The 21,468-nt window shown below is 37.1% G+C and overlaps 1 protein-coding gene across 1 annotated transcript; it reads left to right on the top strand.

Moving 5' to 3' along the window:
* The first annotated feature begins 2 nt into the window (after window positions 1–2).
* Window positions 3–21,391, top strand: EIF2S1 (eukaryotic translation initiation factor 2 subunit alpha). The gene is made up of 8 exons (XM_082841141.1): window positions 3–135; window positions 4,124–4,372; window positions 9,354–9,433; window positions 11,221–11,372; window positions 15,398–15,504; window positions 16,860–16,957; window positions 17,694–17,837; window positions 18,633–21,391. The coding sequence occupies exons 2-8, from the start codon at window positions 4,132–4,134 to the stop codon at window positions 18,756–18,758; spliced, it is 948 nt and encodes a 315-aa protein (XP_082697267.1). The 5' UTR covers window positions 3–135; window positions 4,124–4,131; the 3' UTR covers window positions 18,759–21,391.
* Window positions 21,392–21,468: the final 77 nt, after the last annotated feature.

Below are 21,468 nucleotides of genomic sequence, written 5' to 3'. Positions count from 1 at the left end.
TCCGCATGCGCGGTGGGGTCGAGCGAAGCGCACGCTGAGGAGAGTCGGCGGCTGCTACGGGTGCATCAAGTCTGGTCTCTCCGATTGAAGAGCGTGGCGCCGGACACCAGTGCGGGATTCACACACATACCTCAGGTGACTAGTCGCCCCGATCGGTTTCTCCAGGAATTCACTTTGGTTGTGTCCAGTGACATGGGTGATCGATAGAGGGTAGGCCCCGGGCTAACACCCCCTCCTTCTCCCGTCCCTGCGCGGGAAGTGTCTGCACACAGCTGCCACCGCCCGCCGGCTCCGTGTCGGTCTCCCCGTGTAGCAGAGGTGTCGTGGTGCGAACGGAGGCCTCTCGTGAAGGGAGGCGGGCCGAGTGACTGAACAGCCCTTTCAGTGTGCTTCAAGTGGGGACGCCGTGAGGTGGGGCGGCCTTGGGAGAATGCCGTGACGCCCCCGCCCCGGGACGCGAACACTTTGCCCTCTCCGGGCCTGAGAGTTCCATCCTTTTTTTTTTTTTTTTTTTTTCCCGCCCCAGCAAATACTCTCAATTGTAACCAGATCTGGCACTTCAAGGAACCCGTTGATTGGGCCACGATATTGACAAGAGTTGGGTTAAAAAAAAGATCCAAGTTTGTTCATCTGATAAGTGATATTAGAAAAATCGAAGCTGCTTTCGCCCTGTGTTGCTGGAGTGGTGCGTTTCTGGAGAGTGAGTCGCTCCTTAAGATGGCACTAAAAGATCCTACTGAAGAGTTTATTACTCTTCGTATCGGTTTGCCGTGTTTCAGCACCGATGAGAATAGACTTGTAGAAATACGCGCTGTGATCTTACGGTTAAGCAGAACTAGAACACATAAGATACGGGAATTTCAGGTCCCTTTTGTCAGCGCCCCAAACTTAGGCTACTTTAACGTTCATTAACAAGAAACATTGTTTCTTGGGGAAAAGGTGTAGCAAAGAAGTCTTGTTTTTTCTACCGATTTAAGCTGTTATCCAAGGGGAAAAAACCTTGTAACTCTGTGTCTTTCAACAGTTTGGAATTATTTACGTAGAGCTTTACTGCCTCTTCTCAGTTCATTGGATGCCACATGACAGTTAGCGATTCTCAAAACATCTCAAAAAGATGCACAGTAATGTTTTTAGAGATGGGTGCTTCCTATTTCAATGACAGTGAACTAGTTTAAAAGCTTTATTTGTGTAGCATTTATGTAGTAAAAACGAGCATTCAGAACGTAACTAAGTGTTAGGGCCGAATCAGAATGATCACGGGAGTTGCCTCTATCACATCATACTTTACTTTGGAAACGAATGTGGACTTCTGTATCCATTATGGCGACTTGACCATGCAGTGGTTTAAGAAGTCCTGCCTGCTGTTTGACCAGGCAAAATTACTGACATTGCAGGGTATTTGAAATTATCTTGGAATTCAGTTCATGTATTTTGAAAGATGGGTGTTCTTTACTGGAGAACACATACTGTATTGTAGTACTCTGACATATTGAGGCTTTGTGGGTTAAACTCTGGAGTCAATGTCAGATGACCTGGATTTAGCTCCTGTTGTACTTAGTAAGCATTTGTCTTTGAGGAAGTCATTTAATACTTTATTTTAATAATAATTGTTTAATGAATTAAGTTACAAAATGGAAATGATACCTCCTTTGCCTTTTAATAGCTTATATTTGTATAGCACATTACACTTTCCAAATTTTATCACATGTATATTATTTCATTTGATACCCGCCACAAACCGGTGAAGTACATGGCACACACTAGAAACTACAGTTAATGGGAATGCATTTCCCAAGCAGCCACAGCTAGTAAGTAGGAGAGCGAAGTCTGGAACCCATGTCTAGAATTATTCCCAAAGTCAGGCTATGCTACTTGCCTGACTTGAGGACCCTATTGAGGGCAAAATAAAATAAGTCGAAGTGCTTTGAAAATTATGTAAAAGGGCTGATAGATACTTGATGTGTGACTCCTATTTTCCTGACTGATTTTTTTCAAAGTTAGTGTTATTAGCATAATATTTCCATAAATAAGGAGATAGGTTCAAAATCTGTTAACCATTATGCAGGTTCTTTTGCAAAGTAGATTTTTTTATACTCCATTACTTGTCTTTTACTGGGAATGACATACCATTAGCAGTATTCCTTTATTTACACCGTCTATTGCAAAGAGACTTGTACCTCCTGAAGCATTAGCATCCATATCTCCCTTCAGGATTCTTTTACACGATTGCCTATGTTCTTTTACAATTGAATTAAGTCTTGCTTCTCCAAAATTATTGGCTTTACTATTTGAAGAAACTTGGTGAGTAAAAGTGGTTAGCACCTGTTAAATCTCTTAAAACTGTTTCATACATTTCCATAACGTTTATTTTTATATCCAGTTTGAAACTTTTTCAGCTCTCAAATTTTAGTACTTTACATGCAGATATTTGACAACAGTTGTCCAAGAAAAAAAAAAAGCCCTGTTTAAAAATGAAACAACCAGCTCAGCTGTTTCTTGGTGGGTAATTGAATGTCTGCTTCCCTTTATTTGCTAAATCCCTGTTTTGTCAGGCTTCAAAGAGAAATATATCTCTGCCACTATTATTAATATGCAGCTTTATTTTTTGTTATATGGGATAGGTTAATACTAAAAGTTTGCACTAATTTATAGTTTATGTTCCAGCACTGAATATGTACATTGATAGTGCTTTTTGTTTAAGATGTTTTACTGATTGTCATGTATTTATCAGTGATATTGAGAGAAAATATAGCCTGATGTATAAGACACAAACTATGGATTCAAACTTCATAGGTTCAGATTTTGACTGTCACTTGTTAGCAGTATATGACAAAACAAGATGCTTAACCCATGCTTCATGTTTTTCATCTATAAAATGGGGAAGACTAGGAGGAAAGTGATACCTCAGGGAGATAGGCAGTGGCCAGATAATATAGGACCCTGTAGGTAGTGGAAAAATGTATAAATCAGTGGGTAAGCCATTAGGAAGAAACATGTGGGTGCAGGTAGCAAGTTCTCAAACTGCTCTGAAGCAGAACTCTGGTGTTCTATGAGCTGGGTGTAGGTGTTCTGTCTTTAAGATAAGTAATGACAGTCTTATTTCCCAATTAATATGAAAAAAAATAAGTTAGTAGGTGAAGTTTCACAAATTTTTCATAGGACCTTAGGTCTTATTATTGCCTGTCTTCTGAGCTTTGACAATAGTAAGTTAGTTAAGGTTAGCAGAAAAACATGAGAATTATCAACTATGATTAATTTGAAAGCTTCCTTTTAAAAATGTGTTTCTACATATGGTATGATTTTAGGCCTGTGGGTCATAATAGGAGTGGTGTTGAAAATAGGTTGGGTGGATCAAAGGGAGTAGTTTTAAATATATTTAATGTGTGGAGGTTAAGAGAAACTTGAACTTTATAGTAGTGGGAATCTGTAAAGCTGTTCTCGAGCTTGGGTATAACTATTCAACAAAAGAGAAGAATATTTGGGAGTAATGGGAAAAGTGGAAGCTAAAAATTATGGTAGTTGTGAATTAAATTCAAGTTTGTTTTAAGAGGAGAAAAATTCAGATTACTGTCTTTTGTGATTAATAAATTTTTTGTTTTTGTCTTGACATGTGATACTATAATTTTGGGTATAATAAATAATAGAGTATATCATTTGATATATGGTTAGGGTTAGGATTTAATTTGTTGGAAGAGTCTTCCCTTCATGTAGCAGGCGGTAACATATCCAGTCTTAGCTGACTTGGAGGAAGAATAGCTTTAGTTTTTCTGACAGGTTTATAATAGTAGTGATGCTTCCTATCATTTGTTATTTCTTAAAGTATTAAAATAATATTTTACTCTTAAGGTATACCTTTAATCCTTCAGTGTCAGGACTTTGTAAATGGTCGTTATTTTTTATGATTCCTCTGAAACTGATGGTAGAGAATCACGCAAGCCTTACAAAAATGTGGAGCAAAATAAAAATTAAAGCTTGGTTCCAGAACATTCCTCTGTTTTCTGGTACCATTTAAGAAGTTTAAAGAGGAGAGAAAACCAATAACTTCTTCCAGTGGCAAGATGTGGAAAATTGACATTTTAACATTTTGACCTTAACTGAACACTTACTTGATTCTTTTGTTCAGATTGCAGAATGCCGGGTCTAAGTTGTAGATTTTATCAGCACAAATTTCCTGAGGTGGATGACGTAGTGATGGTGAATGTAAGGTCCATTGCTGAAATGGGAGCTTATGTCAGCTTGCTGGAATACAACAACATCGAAGGCATGATTCTTCTGAGTGAGTTGTCCAGAAGGCGTATCCGTTCTATAAACAAACTCATCCGAATTGGCAGGAATGAATGTGTGGTTGTTATCAGAGTGGACAAAGAAAAAGGTAAATGAGAAAAAGATTTAAAATAATTTATATTTAAAAAAATTATATTTACTTATTAAATATAAGTTTATATTTAATATATAAGTATTCATATATTAAATAATTTATATCTGGAAATTTTTGATTTAAAATGATTTATTTTAAAATATATTTTTTGTAAATTGCCTACTGAAGTAAAAAAAAAAGAAAAAAAAACACCTCCTTTTGTCTTTAAACTCTTTTACATACAGAGTTGTTAGAGAAGGGTGCTAGTTAACCATCTAAACAAGACCTTTTAAGTTAGTAGTGTTTTGGGGTTTTTTTGGTGGTTTTTTTTTTTAATTTTATTTATTTATTTACTTATTTTGGCTAAGTTGGGTCTTTGTTGCTGTGCACGGGCTTTCTCTAGTTGCGGCGAGCGGGGGCTACTCTTCGTTGCAGTGCAGGGGCTTCTCATTGCGGTGGCTTTTCTTGTTGCAGAGCATGGGCTCTAGGCATGCAGGCTTCAGTAGTTGTGGCTCGTGGGCTCTAGAGTGCAGGCTCAGTTGTGGCGCATGGGCTTAGTTGCTCCGCGGCATGTGGGATCTTCCCGGACCATGGCTCGAACCTGTGTCCCCTGCATTGGCAGGCAGATTCTTAATCACCATGCCACCAGGGAAGCCCAGTAGTGGTTTAATTAGTACATCCCAGGACTAGTTTTTGTGAGCCAAGTAACTTGAATTTTATTCCCAGAGGTTATCGGGATCTTGATAATTGACTCATTGCCAAACTCACCAAACTCAGAGAGACAAATAAGCAAACCAGAGTACTAGTTCATTCATATTTGTCAGGTGCCTTTTTATTGATTTAGAGTTAGATTAGTAATCAGGTTATTGAATAAGTGATGGAAATTGGGCAAAGGTAAGTGGATTTTAGGAATATTTTTTATGTCTTTAAAAAAGCAGTATACTGCAGACACACACCCAAAACCCAATATTGTATGTCTCTGATAATCAGAATGTTTGTGACCCCCAGATCCTATGGGATCTTTCTGGCAGAGATGAATAGGTATTCATTTATTTACTCTTTGGGTGCCCCTTCTTTGGACCCCATGTAAATCTTCACCTTTGTGAACACAATTTTTCTAAATATATTGTATAATACCATTGAGTAGGTTTTGTCTTCAACTGGCTTAATATAGTTAAGATAATTTGTTTTAGTCATCTTACTATAGTTTGTTAGATTTTAGTTTCAGGCAAGTGGTTACCATCATGCTTAAAAGACCAATCAGTCACCCTGACTGAGCTTGGCTTTCTGAATCTCCTCAGCCACCTAGTTAATTGATACTTCTGCAAATGAATAATTTTATACATAACTGACTTCTTTTCTGATTATAATCTTAGACAATAAACTTTCGAGGCAGCTTGTATTACCCCTTAGGTGGTGCTACCACTTAGCACATTGATTATTCTAAATGCTTTGATATGACTTACTTGTGCCACCCTCCCCAGCTTCCATTTTTTAAACTGCTTGAAGACTGAGATTATTCCTTAAACTTGTGTTTCGTTGTTGCTCCAGTAGGACCTCGAATGGTGTCTTATCTTATATTGCTTTCCTATTATATGAAATACATACACAAAAAGGAATCAAATACATTTTCAACTGCCATCAGAAAAAGTGAAAGGGTAAACTTGTATAAGTACAGTATTTACATGTAAAAATTTATTTTCATAATAGCATTGTTTTTACAGTGTTAATTAAAAACAAGAAACAACAATCTAAATTGTGGTTATATAAATCATGACACAACCAATCAAGGCAATTTTATACAGAATGGGATCTGAATATTCTGATATGAAAAGATCTCCAGGGTAAGATAAGAAAAAAAGCAAAGTGCAGAAGATCTATAGAAGGGATCCTTTCTGTTACTAGAAGATTAAGTCCTATTGGATAAACCATTCATCATAACTGCTATAAACCCTAAACAAGTATCTGAACAGGTGGTAAAAATTACTCAAGGAGAGTGGGAGCAACCAAAAGCAGGCTGAAACTGAAGGCAGGTTGACACTTGGAAGAAAGGAACTGCACTGGATAAATTTTACAGTTTTTTGACTGAATACATGTTACAGACAACTTCCAAGCAGGGCATTGAAAATTCTAGGGGAAAACCTACAGTCTTAATGGCTTGAGAGCCAGAGATGAGAGTTCTGGACAACCACAACAGTTGGAAAGTAGTGATAGGGATTAGAGAAAGGAGAGACACAGAGGGAGAGCCCCCAAGTTTATATATAAATTCTGCTGAAATCTCTGGCCAGCCCATGAAACTAGTAATACACAGGGTAGACTGCAGCCCAATAGGGTAAAAATCTAAACAAATTTTGTTTGCTTTCCATCTGGGGAGACAGAGCTTATAGTTTTGAATTCAAACAAGCTAACTGCTAAAACAAAAATTCAGTATCCTTGGGAATTCCCTGGCAGCCCAGTGGTTGGGATGCCTCACTTTCACTGCTGAGGGCGTGGGTTCAATCCCTGATTGGGGAAATGCAAGCCGTGCGGATTAGCCAGAAAAAAAAAAAAAGAAAAATTCAGTGTCCCTAAGAGGAACCTAAAGGAATTCACAATGTGCCACATATATTTCCTAATGTCAAGGATACAACTCAAATTGCTAAATAGTTGAAGAAACAGGAAAATATGACCCATACAAAAAAGGTAATCAATGGAGACTGACCTGGAGATCACCCTAATGTTGGAATTAGCAGATAAGCATTTTAAAGTAAATGTTATAACTGCTCAAAGATATTAGGAAAATATGCTTAATAGTGAATGAACAAAATGAAATCTCAGTAGAGAAATTAGAAACTCTCATAAAGAACTAAATATAAATTATAGAAATGAAAAATATAATATCTAAAAAATTCACTGGATGGGCTAACAGCAGATAAAAGATAACAGAAGGCTCCTTGAAATTTGAAGGTAGTTCATTTAAAAAGAACCAATCTGAAGAACTGAGGAAAAAAAAAAAAACCTGTCAACTATCAAAAGCTCTATTCCAAAAGAAGGGGAGAAAAAGAAAGAACAGAAAATATATTTGAAGAAACCATGGCCAGAAGTTTCCCATATTTGCTGGGGAAGAAAAATGTTTATATATTAGAGAAGCTCAGCAAACCTGAAGCAGGATAAATACTAAGACCACATTTAGGCATACCAAACTATTGAAAAACAGAGAAAATCTTCAACGTAGCCAGAGGAAAATGATGTTATTTGTAGGGGAACAGTAATACAAATTACTGTGGCATTCTTATTGGAAATAATGAAGGTCAGAGCATTGAATGATATCTGTAAAACACTGAAAGAACACTGTCAAACCAGAATTCTGTATTTGAAGAAAATATTCAACAACAAAAATCAAATGAAAACATTTTCAGGTAAATAGAAACTAGGGGAATTTATTACCAGGTAAGACCTACATTATAAGAGATGGTAAAGGAAGTTGTTCAGGCTGAAGAACTGTGATGGCTGAAATGGAAAATATGTGGGTAAACGTAAAAAACCATTTTCTCCCTCTTTATTCTTTTTTTTTTAAATGGGGGTGTAGTTGATTTACAATGTCGTGTTAGTTTCCAGTGTACAGCAAAGTGAATCAGTTATATACATATATCCACTCTTTTTTTAGATTCTTTTCCCATGTAGGCCATTACAGAGTATTGAGTAGAGTTCCCTGTGCTATACAGTAGGTCCTTACTAGTGATCCATTCTATATATATAGTAGTGTGTGTATGTCAATCCCAATCTTCCAATTTATCCCTCCCCCCACCATCCCCTGGTAAACATAAGTTTGTTTCTACATCTGTAACTCTGTTTCTGTTTTGTAGATAAGTTAGTTTGTACCCTTTTTTTAGATTCTACATATAAGTGATGTCATGATATTTGTCTTTCTCTGTCTTACGTCACTCAGTATGACAGTCTCTCCATCCATCCACATTGCTGCAAATGGCGTTATTTTGTTCTTTTTTATGGCTGAGTAATATTCCATTGTATGTATGTACCACATCTTCTTAATCTGTTCCTCTGTTGATGGACATTTAGGTTGCTTCCATATCCTGGCTATTGTAAATAGTGCTGCAGTGAGCATTGGGGAGCTCCCTCATAATTCTTTAAAATACATGTAACTACTTGTCTCATTGTGTACCCATGGGCCTTTTATTTATGGAGGTGACTGGTGACATGGAGAGGCCAATGCCATTGAAAGAACATTTTTATTATTAAAGTTTCCCAAGAGATGGGAACCCAGCATGCCATGCAAAGCCACATGAGGAAGCACCGGTTTTGATCAGGAGATAGAAGGAGCAAGGGGAAAGCCTAGGCCAGAGCTTTTATTGAGGTTTCCATGACAAAGGCAAGGCAGGTCGGCATAAACAGTTTAGGGTTGGCTCATTTGAATAGTTTGGGCAGGGCTTGGTGCATTGGGGCTGTCCCTAGTTGTCTGGTACCTGGCTCTATGCTGGTTTAGGGCATGGGATAATATTGGCCTGCTGTGTGGAACTTTGATGAGATGATTGGAGGTATGGGCTCTAGATTGGTTGATTTGCATGTAAAAGGCTGCTCCCACTGAGGCCTTTGCCAACTCTAAGAATTGTCTAGTGCCAGGCAGGGAAGTCTCTTCCCCAGTCAGCCAGGCCACAAATGTCAGAGCATCAAGAATACAGAAAATATAGTTAATGCAGTTGACCCTGTGATGAATGGATGCCAAATAGACAAATACAGTGTCTTTTGGCTTTAGCTCTCATTTGGATAATTGAAAATTATCCCCTCCACTAAGGTAATAGAATATGCAGTTACACGATGATAAAAATTCATTTCTGAAACAAAAATCTCTTACCTTGTACTTTTTATGCAGTATTTTGTTGATACGATTTTAGTGGGGAATAAGTGTAGGTATGCCAACCCAACAATCTGGTGGTGAAAATTGTCACAGTGATTCTTTGGCACTTAGAGATAATTTTTTCAAATTTTTCTCATATAGGATATATTGATTTGTCAAAAAGAAGAGTTTCTCCAGAGGAAGCAATCAAATGTGAAGATAAATTTACCAAATCCAAAACTGTAAGTTGATTTTTTAATCAAATTAGTCCACTATTTGATGTGTTTAATAAATAATCTGCATGGTGTGTTCCTGGCAGAAACAAAACCTACATTTTCTGTAACAGTATTACCATTTCTCATTCTGTGTTACATAGAAAAACAATTTGAAGACTTTATTTCAAAAGAGTATGACTTCAGTGTTCTTGTCTCATGATGTTACTACCTTAAAGCATTGCTTGATGTGTAATATTCTCAAACCAGTACTGGACCATTAGTGTTTTTAAGGTATTTTAGGTTAAATTAACTATGGGTGATTTCAGCTGATTGGGCTTGTTGCAGCATGTAGTTTTTGATTTTCAGCTCTCTTCTGGGATAAGGATCACAGAGACAACCAGCTATTGTTTGTTAAGAATGAGCAAAGGTCGGGCTTCCCTGGTGGCACAGTGGTTGAGAGTCTGCCTGCCGATGCAGGGGACACGGGTTCGTGCCCCGGTCCGGGAAGATCCCACATGCCGCGGAGCAGCTGGGCCCATGAGCCATGGCCACTGAGCCTGCGTGTCCAGAGCCTGTGCTCCGCAACGGGAGAGGCCACAACAGTGAGAGGCCGCGTACCACACAAAAAAAATAATAATAATAATGAGCAAAGGTTTGTAAAATGTCTTTGAATCCAGGAAAGCAAGGCAGGGCCTGTTACTTAGTGTGGTTCTCCACACCACCCCTCACCCGCCTTGGTTTTTTTCCTTTTCTCATTAGTTTTGCTGTAATTTCCTCAGTAAGCACTAATAAAGCAAGGACAGTCGTTTCTTCATTCTCATCTTTCTGTATTTTTCTGTTCTCTGGTCCTATTTAGATTTTCCTTTATTCCCTAGATCCTCAGTGCTTATTGGCAGTTTCCACTGGTTCTGTTTTCCCTACCCTTCTCTTGTGTCTTTTGTTCCTCTGCCATGTGTGTTTCTGTCCTCAAGATAAAATGCCAAGAAAACAGTGTTTACATGAAGAAAAGATTTTTTAAATCTTGTTTAACCCCAGTAAAAGAGAGTATAAATCTAAAAGCCATCAGACCATTACCCAAATCTTTCAAGTCCCACCAAGTCCAGATCTGAGAAGCACTGCTCAAGGAAACTTCCTTTTTGTTTTGTTCCCCTAGGATATTGTAAAATGAGCATAATAGATCTTATTAGGATAATAAGACGATAGAATGAAATAGCCAATGTTAGTACTTTTCCTCACTCAGATTTTGTGTGTAATTAACATGAAGTCCTCTTTATACTCTTTTTCTTCTTTAAGCCCTTTTATGTTTAGATTAGGAAAAGAGTTTGGCAGCAGTGGGTAGGAGGTGGGTAGGATTGAAGGATAACTGTTAAATGATAACAGAGCAAAAGAAATAATAAAATCTCCATCCAGGTTCCATGCTCTCATGGAGTAGTAATAATACTATCTTACATTTTGATCCGTAAGACCTCACTACAGTAAAAAGGAAAGATACTAGTATCTCCCTTTCCAGCTGAGGAAATATATTCAGAGAGGTTTGTTTGTCCCAGAATTGACTTGATCTGGGTCTTAGGTTGTAAATGCTATACTACTTGTAATTGTTATACCCACTTGAGTTCGTTATTATGGAAAAGCGAATATTTCTCTATGGCGAAAGAATTTGTGTGTGGCGATCTTTTGTTGTTAAGGAATTAGTGTAGTCAAATTAACCAAACATTTGTTTTTATATGCTATCTACTAAAATGTAAAAATACCTTTTTTTTTTTTAATATAGATCTCTTACCTTTGAATTGTTGAGCTCTTCATTTTGTTTCTAGGTTTACAGCATTCTTCGTCATGTTGCTGAGGTCTTAGAATATACCAAGGACGAGCAGCTGGAAAGCCTGTTCCAGAGGACCGCTTGGGTCTTTGATGACAAGTACAAGAGACCCGGATACGGTGCCTATGATGCATTTAAGCACGCAGTCTCGTAAGAACACCTTCTTAGCTCTGCTTCTCCATTGATACTACAGCTGCTGGGTCTAGCACACAAGTTGAGAGCCTGACATTTAATAGCACAACATTCATGTATTAAGTCCTTGCCAAATTTAGATTAAAATATTTTAGTATAATAGGCCCATGATATGGGCCAGTCCTATAAAGCCGAGCCTATATGATTTGGTATACCATAGTTATGTAGTTTTGTAAACCATATGGTTTCATCTCACACTACTGTCTTACATACTCTCCTCTCCTAGTTTTGTTATTGTCCTAGGTGACTTCAGGGCCAACATAGATGTTTTGTTTAAAACTTGTTTTCTTTACCTCAGTTCCTTAGACCTTCAGCCCATGCCACATTAGCTAGTCTTCCATATAGCCTTACCCTGGGTCTTACTGTCACCAGGATTTGCTCTGTCTCCGAAACCTTTAATTCACACATTCTGTTCTTTCACCACAGCCTCCTGTCCTTCCAGCTCCCACAGTTAGTCCTACTCTGTGTCGTTTTAATTCTTATTATCAGGCTCTGATTCCAATCCTTTTCTTTTTCTCCCTTTTTCACCCTTTCCTGCCTTCTCTTTCTTATTCAGCATAGACACACCATGGTCCATCATTTCAACAACTTTCTTGCCAGTGTCATGAGTTTTGCCCTGTTTTTCCTTCTGTTACATCCAGCCTTGGAGCGATGTTCCTGCCTTCTCTGCACTTGTAGACTGCTGGGTGCTGCTAGGAAAAACCACAGTCTTGCAGGTTGGTGCCACTGCATATTCATGGTCTCCAACCTCAGCTGGGCCTTAACTGCTGCCCCACATTCTCTTTGCTCCTGGTCACTTCCTCTCATTCTTAGATTGGCTATTTTAGAACTTCTCCACACTCTTCCTCAGATACCCACTCTGTCCCTCTCCTCTCACTCTCACCTGGTGCGCTCACTACCTAAAAAAGAAAGTAGAAGCCATTGCACAGGATCACCTCTACTTCCACTTTCTCAGCCAACTTATCTCCATCCCACCTGTCACTACCTCCTGTGCTCCTGTCATACTGGAATTTGGATCCTTCCTGCTCTCAAAGTAATCTTACCACCTGTGCCCAGGTATTCCTAAGGGATGTCTTTCCATCTACTATTCCCTCTCTTGGGTCTTCAGCCTTTTTCTTTATTGGTTTTGCTCCATCAGCATAAAAATATGCTCAGATTTCTCCCATTTATACTAAAAATGAACTTTTCAACCTCCCCTCTACTTTCTCCTGTCACAAGCACTGTGTCCTCTCTTTTTAACAGCCAGATTTCTTAAGTTCTCTGTACTTACTGCTCTACTTCTGCACCTCCCAATCCTTCCTAGATGTTAATACCTCACAAGCAGCCTCACCACTGCATTGTTACTTTCCCAGCCCTTGTGCTGCCAAGGGTTATTGGTCTCCTCAGCCCTCAGAATGGCCAAGTGGGGCTTAGAACTGTTAGAACCTCCATCAGGCCTACTCATCAGAGGCTCCAAATACCTTCTAGTTTACCCCCTCCCCTCATGTGACTTATTTTTTTTTTAAATATCACCTTGTGGGAAAGGTGAGAATAATAATAACAGCTAACATTTATATATTCTCACAACAACCTATGGTATAAGTGTCATTATTATTCCTATCTTTTAGATGAGGAAATTGAGATGAGATTAAATTGTCCAAGTTCACACAGCTACCAAATGGTAGAGCCTCAAACACAGGCATTGTAGTTATGCTACAGAGCTTATGCTATTAACCATCAAGCACTGCTTTGTATTTCTGTCCTCCCTGACTTCAGTCCTGGACTCCTCAGTCAGTACATGTCTTACCTTGGTTTGCTGTCATTATCAGCCCTGCTTACCTCTCTAGCTTCTGCCTCCACCCCGTCTCCGTTACCACTCTGCATTCTTAACAAATAACAGGTTACATTCTTAACAAATTAACATTCATCTTAACGAATTAACATTCACTCATCACCGTTCACATTCTTTCCTTGCTTCATCAGACATGTTGCAACTGTCCAGATTTAACTCATGATAATTCTGTGCCACATGTGCTTCATTTTTTTTCTCTTAATTAAATAATTAAATATAATTTCTGAGATTGTTGGAAACGATATTTTATTCCTCCCAAGCCAGAATTCCGGTCACTTATCAGTGGTAACCACTATTCTGAAATTAGTATGTATCATTATCATTTATATACATATACATGTGTGGGTAGGTTATGAAAAGTATGTATAGAATCTTTTTTATGTTTAAATAATTTGTTTAAACAAAAAATAATTTATCATTGTAACAAGCTTTTCTGTACATTTTTACTCATAATGCTATTATTGACCAGAATTTCTCCAAATTGATAGATGTATACCTACTGCATATTAATTTCTATGTAGTATTTCATTGTGAGAATATGCTTCATTCCTCTATAAAGAGATTTTTACATAATCCCCTCCGCCCTTTTATCCCCCTACTTTTCAAAACTGCTATGACAAATGTCGTACATGTCTCTCTGTACAATGTCTGGGAATTTCTAAGATACCTAGGAATAGAATTGTTGGGTCATAGGGTTGATTATATGCACCTTTAAATTTACTTAGTTTTGCCAAAGTACTCTCCAAATTGGTTCTACAATTTATATTCCCTCTTCATCAACATTTGGTATATATCTCAGATTTTTTTTTTTTTTGCCAAACTGATTGACGTACAGTAGTGTCTTGTTTTGATTTGCATTTTGCTGGATGTTGGTAAAGTTAACAGCATTTCATATGTTTATTGACCATTTGTATTTCTTCTGTGAAACATCTTTTTATCTCATTTCCTCATTTTCTGTTGGTTTGTCTTTCAGTTATAACTTTCTTAAAACTTTAAGTTCTACCTTAGCTCGTTAAAATCCTACCATTCTTTTAGTCGTCATTTCATTTTTTCCATTTGTTCATTCGTTCAGCAAACATGCCAGTGACTAAGACTGTGGTCCCTGTTTGTGGCACTTACAAGGGTCAGATGAAATGCCACTTCACCCATGAAGCCCTTCCTGACCCCACTAATTAATATCTTCCTCTCCTCACCCCCAGGGATGCACTTCTGTTTGTTTTTTAAAAATTTTTTCCATGTTTTTGTTCTTTTTAAGCTCCTTGAATCAGGGACTGCTAATTACATGGAAATGCTTAATTATAGTGGGATGTGAGATGTATAAGCATAACTCATTTTATTGCACTTCGCATATACTGTGTTTTTTTTTACAAATTGAAGGTTTGTGGCAACGCTTCATCAAGCAGGTCTTTTGGCGCCAGCTTTCCAACAGCGTTTGCTCGCTTCATGTCTCTGTTACACTTTGGTAGTTCTTGCAATATTTCAAAATTTTTCATTATTTTGTTACCGTGATCTGTGATCTTTGATGTTACTATTGCAAAAAGATCACATCTCTCTGAACACTCAGATGATGGTTACCATTTTTTAGCAATAAAGTATTTTTAAATTAAGTTATATACTTTTTTTAGACATAATGCTATTGAACACTTAATAGACTACAGTATAGTGTAAACATAACTTGTGTATGCACTGAGAAACCAGATGTGTGACTCACTTTATTGCTATACATGCTTTATTGTGGCAGTCTGGAAGTGAACCCGCAGTATCTTCAAAGTATGCCTATATAGGCGACATTTTAAATTGCTTGCTTTAGCCAGATCTCTAAAATTTTTCCTTTAATAATAATCAGTTGGATGTTTTCTGTTTGTCATACAGGCCTAAACGCTTTACTTGCATTATCTCATTTAATACTACAATCCAGTGAGATACACTGTTTTCATTCACATTGTACATATTTGGAAATTGAGGTCTAGAAAGGCCCAAAAACACATAGTGATTAAATTGTGAAGCTAGGATTTGAACTCTAATTCTGACACTGAAGGCTGTGCTCTTAACCATTATTCTGTGGTATTATGTTTGGTGTCCTAATTATCAGTAAAGTAACCTTGACATTTTGTTTTGTGTATGTGTGTGTTGTTTTTTTTTTAATTATCAGAGACCCATCTATTTTGGATGGCTTAGATTTGAATGAAGATGAACGGGAAGTACTCATTAACAATATTAATAGGCGTTTGACTCCACAGGCTGTCAAAATTCGAGCAGGTAAATGATTTTTTAAATGATGTTTAAAATATTTTGCATGTACCAAAAAAGCTGTTACATAATGAGCCTCACCAAAGAATATGTTGCTACATCAACATCTCCCTTTTTCTAAACGTTTTTCATAACACGAAAAGTTAAAGAAATTAAGTTATCTTTGCTTTTACAGAATTATAAAATACATATATATTGACGCAAGTAAATGAGTTCAGCTAACCTTAAGTTAGCCCGCTTTCTGGGGCATGGGGGGTGGCGATTATTTTGTTTTAGTGCATGCTTTAAAATTCCAGCAGTCCAGTAACATCCTCCCAGGCCTCTGGATTAACCATTGTTATGTTAGTTTGCAATATATTCTTTCAGCAGAGATTTTTCCTATCCACATATGGTGTATAGGAATGTATGCTGTTTATATTCAGATGTAAATTTTTATGTTTTTATAAGGATGAATACTATGCAAAATTTTCTTCAACTAGCTTTTTCCACTTGGTGTATCATGGCTGCCCTTTCATGTAGAACACGGGAATCTTTCTCATTTTGAATAGCTAAGTAATATTCCATAGAATGATAAACCTTGATATAAGCCAGTCTCCTCTTGATGAGTGTTTAGGTTGTGCCAGTCTTTTTATAGCAGTTGACCCTTGAGCGACGTGGGGGAGTTAGGGTTGCCCACCCTCTGTACAGTCTAAAATCCACATATAACTTAGTCCTCCGTATATGTGGTTTTGAGTCCAAGATTCAACTACCATGGTTCGTGTAGTGTTGTAGTGTTTACTGTTGAAAAATTCTACTTGTAAGCAGACCATTCAGTTCAAGTCTGTATTGTTCAAGGGTCAACTGTATTACAAAAAACACTGCAAATTAACACCCTTATACATATACACTTACCCATTTGTACAAGTGTTCGGTAAGGCAGATTCTTAAAAGTAGAATTGCTGGGTCAGAGGGTATGCAGTTTTTAAACTGTTCTAAACAATTTGTGGTTATTATTTCATTCAGTCTTCATCACACTCCTCATCTCCATTTTACAAATAAGGAACTGAAGCACAGAGGGGTTGAAATCATGACTTTTAACCCAGACATAGCCAGAATTCAAGGTGTTCGTTAAATTTCTCTGGTTTTTTTATAGTTTCATCATTCAGGGGCTTGATGTGAATGAGAAGATACAATTTCAGTACATATTCAGATATTTTTAATTATGAAAATTAATGGCTGGGATTGATTGATAATTGAAAGGATGATGAAAGCTTTCATACGTATTTGAATACTAGTGTATTTGTCATGTCTCTAATTTCTTTTAAACCTCTAAAAAAAATTTTTGCATTTTTTTGGTATAAGCTTTTGAATTTTTATAATTTTAGATATTGAAGTGGCTTGTTATGGTTATGAAGGCATCGATGCTGTAAAAGAAGCCCTGAGAGCAGGTTTGAATTGTTCTACAGAAACCATGCCCATCAAGGTGAGTAGTCAGTTTTTTCCCTCCCTGATAAACCAAAATCACCTAAACCAAATCAAACCAGATTTTTTTAATGATCATGTCTCATAACAAATGTTATGAAAAGTGGTTCTTGATATGATATTTCTAGGAGATGTTTACAATTATGTGTAGGCTTTTTGTTGTAGCTACTGCTACTGTCACAGTGGATGGAGATTCCTGTTGGTATTTAGTGCCAAGGGGCCAGCTGTGCTAAGCCTGCTTTACAGTAAAGAGTCACTGTGCCCATAATGCTCATAGAATCTTGAAAAGAGCAACTTATTCTCTCATATTCACACAGAGCTTTCAAGATGTTTGCCTTGAATCTTTCATTAGCAATAAAATTAACTGGATGGTTGTTATTCAGAATCTCATAGAAGAATTTCTTCTATCAGTTTAGTTTGGAACCAAACAGGAATTTTAGAGACAAATTATCCATTGTGCCAATGATAGCTATAGTTAGTTTAGCCACCAAAGACCCAGAAGTCATAATCCTTCATATTTGGTATTGCAGTAGCCTGTTTATACTACTGGATTAGATCATAGTATCAGTTAATTTTGGCTACCTAAACAAACTACTCCAAATTGCTGTGCTGCAGAATTGGGAGTAAGTTTTGGGGTGATTTGTTGTTAAAGCAGCAGATAAGCAAAACGATTCTCGAACATCCTCATTGTTGTGTGTTGTATAGGTACATTCATAATTGAATTTTGTCTTCCTTAGATTAATCTAATAGCTCCTCCTCGGTATGTAATGACTACAACCACCCTGGAGAGAACAGAAGGCCTCTCTGTCCTCAACCAAGCTATGGCTGTTATAAAAGAAAAGATTGAGGAAAAGAGGGGCGTCTTCAATGTTCAAATGGAGGTGAGGTCAATACTGGGGTTTTTTGCCTTGTTCTTAAAGTTCTTAAGAAATTTAAATGATCTAAGTGATTTGCATTCTAAAATGTCTAATCGGAGTCATTTTAAAACATGAGATGCGTTTAAGATTACAACTCCCCTAAGCATAAAATAATCATTGACTCAGAGAGTTCCTAAAAGGGTGTTTATAAGTAAATAAGAACTCTCATGGGATGGTTATTCAGGACTGTGGTCACTGATCCCCCAAAAGGAAAAAAATATAGACAATGAAAATAAGTGATTGGTTATTGCCAGAATTTAATGTAGAATGCTTAAAATTTGATTTCAGAATTAAAAACAAGAATAGTCTCATACTTTCCTCATCTCAACAAGAACAAAAACTAATTTTCATATATAATTTTCAAAATAATTTCTTCTGTGGAAAAGAATAGTAAGTAATTTATTTTGAAGCCAGAAGATGCATTTTTACAGGACATCTTTTTGTGTATTTGAAAGATACAGCCACTGCAATTATTTTCATATATTTTCCGTTCTAGCTTGTTAGAAATTACAGAAAATGTATTAGGTTTTAATATATATGTTTTCTTTTCCTGTATTGTCTTACTCTCATAAATGTCTTTTATTATTTATCTCATGGAATTTATTGGTGATATTTCAGCACTCAAAAGTGAACAGATAGGGCAGAGTTGTTAGCAAAGTGTTTTTTTAAGAGTTAAAATACCAGGCAGTAATACTATTGAAATTGAATTTGTGTACTGTTTAACTACTTCACTTTGAAATTGTGCCTCTGCTTCCACAGCCCAAAGTGGTCACAGATACAGATGAGACTGAACTTGCAAGGCAGCTGGAGAGGCTGGAGAGAGAAAATGCCGAAGTGGATGGAGATGACGATGCAGAAGAAATGGAAGCCAAAGCCGAAGATTAACTTTGTGGGCAACAGAGTCCAGTTTAAGGAACACAAAGCAGCCTTCCTGGCTGTTAACCCTAGACTTGAAAGTTTTCCAGTATTGAAAACTTCAAAGCTGAATATTTTTTATTTCGAAGTATTTAAATGTTCCAACAGACCAAAACGTGAAATGCCCTCCTAAATGTCAGCTGTTTTCACACAGTAGCTCTGACACCTTGAGCATTTTTTAAGGGAGTGGCCTGATTTCACTAGAGACAAATCTTTAAGAACAGTCATAAAATGGGGCGTGTGATTTCCATTTCTGATGTCTCCAGATTGGCACCCCTTTGTAGTTCAGTGCCTCCATGAGACTTACGAGGGGCACCCAAAGCAAATAGTCCTAACCTTTCTATATAAAATGTATCAAGCAAACATTAAATAAATTTCTGGGATATTTAACCATAGGTTTCTTCCTTATTGTCACCAGTTAAAAGCATTATGATTACTGAGACCCTAATTCTATTATCTTCATTTTATTTGAAATGTAGTAATATAAAGGCAGGTGACCTAAAGGATCAATATAGCAGATCCTTTCAAAGGGAGGGTTTAGAGAACATAATTTTAATTAGTGAAAGTTTACTCCTAGGGGGAAAAAGCCTTAAAATGCAACTAAAGAATTACATTGGTTGTGTGCCTTTTACCTATTTGAGACTGATGACAGCATGTGGTATGAGGGAGAATTTATCACACTGGTCCTTGTTGGTGTACTAAGCTGCTTGCCTTGAGTTTGTAATTCAGGGTGGTAAAGGTTTTAGGGGTGTTTTTTTTAAGAAAAAGATGCTGCTTTTTAAATTAAGTTATTTGAGTCTCATTACCCAACTTTTGGGGTTTTTTTCCAGTAAAATATTTGCTAGGTGCCACGTAGAAGCTTCAGTTCTCTTCATAATAGAGTGGGGATCTGTTTGAACACAATTACAATGGTTTTTCTGTGTTTCCATCATTTTTTTCTTTAAGAGCTGATTGTTCTAAAGGTAAATAAATAATATATACAAAGGTAAATAAATTTCATAGATAACGTATGGTTTGCAGTTACAGTTACAGTAGCCAGGGTGTAGAAAGTCTTAAGTTAACTTTGGTCTGCTTCATAAATTTAATCTCTTAGGGTACTTGAGGTACTAGATAAATTAATTTTACTAATCATTCCCAAGAAATACTTCTTAGAAGATTAAACCTAACCCACCTTAGTCAGTCCAGGACTAGACTTAACCTCAGTGTTAAAGGGAATGGAAAATAGAAGAGTGTGTCGGTGAGCCATTTGAGCCATTTTTGAAGGTTTGTCCCTTTGTTTAATTTAGCAGCCTCTACTAGCTCTTTAAATCCAGAAGTCTAATTTCATATAACCGTTTCCACGAGGGAGCCATGATTGCTGGCTTGCATACTGGGAATATTTAGAGGAGAATCTGGCACATAATTTTCACTTCAGTCTTTCTGAGGAGTCAAAAAAAAGTCTATAAAGCTCACAGCATCAAGAATGTTATCAAACTGTAACAGGTGCTCCTTAAATGTTTGCTGTAAGCAGAGGAATTGAATTTTCACTTTGTTTACTGAATTTTTTTTTAATACTTCAAAAGCCATAACTGTCGAGAAATACCAGTGGCATCAGTGGTGAGTGATTTTATCCCATGCAGGTCTTTTGCTCAGTTTCGCAACAATTTTGCAAATTTATGACCCTTATGAGAAAAAAGATCAATACCTCACTGATCATGAAGGAGAGAACTAACTAAACTTACCCTGGTGACCTAAAAGTATCACTTTCAAATATGAGAACAAGATCACACCCAGCTCCAAATAACTTGAACAGATTGACAAAGACAATTGACCAGTTTATCCAAATGGATCTCTCCCCACAAAGACTCTTCATTAAAAATGGACAATTTCATCTATCCCCCATGCTGCCTTTGAGGTCAAGTGGTTATCGACTCATAACTGAAAATAGTTTGAGTCTCCATTAGGCATAATTAGTTGAAAATCTTAAATGGCCTGGAAAAATATGAACGCAGACCATTTTTCATGTTTTCTAGTAAAACAAGACAAGCCATTACTTACATGGATAATGCTCAAACACTTAGTGGAAACCTACAGAGACGTGCTAAGCAGTACAGTTACTACTCAGCTGCCGTACTTGACCTAGCTACTTTTACATCAAGAACAGTGTAAATGGTTCCGGATTTTTAAAAATTCAAGTGCTAGAACTCTTGGCGAGAGTTGACCCCTGGTTTGCCTCAATGTGATAGTCAACTACTTTTCAACACACGATACTGATACCATATAGAGTGGGGTGTAATTGTGCTAATTTAGAGTCAAGAAGCCATCAAACCAAATGCAGTTTAATTCAGGTAAACACCTGTTGATAACAAGAAGCAATAAAGAAACTAATTCCAAGGACATAGACCTTGGTGAAATGCCAAATGGAAAATGGTGCTTTAAAAGGCAGTCTCTTAGAATGTAAGGAATTAAAGTAAAACCTCAGATCAGTTATTCTAGACAAGATTAAGAGGAGACAGTTCAAACTATTGAAGAGAATGAATTTTTACTTAAGCACTTTGGAAGTATCCACTCCCCTTAAATGTAAGTTACGTATCTATTCATTAAAGGAAGCCGAAGCACTTGTACTTGGCAGATTACTGTATTAAACTTGAAAGTAATAAAAATGTTTTTAAAGATACTGTATGATGCAGACTTTTCACTA

This window comes from Leucopleurus acutus, assembly GCF_964270905.1.
Source record: "Leucopleurus acutus genome assembly, chromosome: 1".
Taxonomy (NCBI): domain Eukaryota; kingdom Metazoa; phylum Chordata; class Mammalia; order Artiodactyla; family Delphinidae; genus Leucopleurus; species Leucopleurus acutus.
The sequence above is the reverse complement of the archived record's forward strand: the minus strand, read 5'-3'. Positions and strand labels throughout refer to the sequence as shown.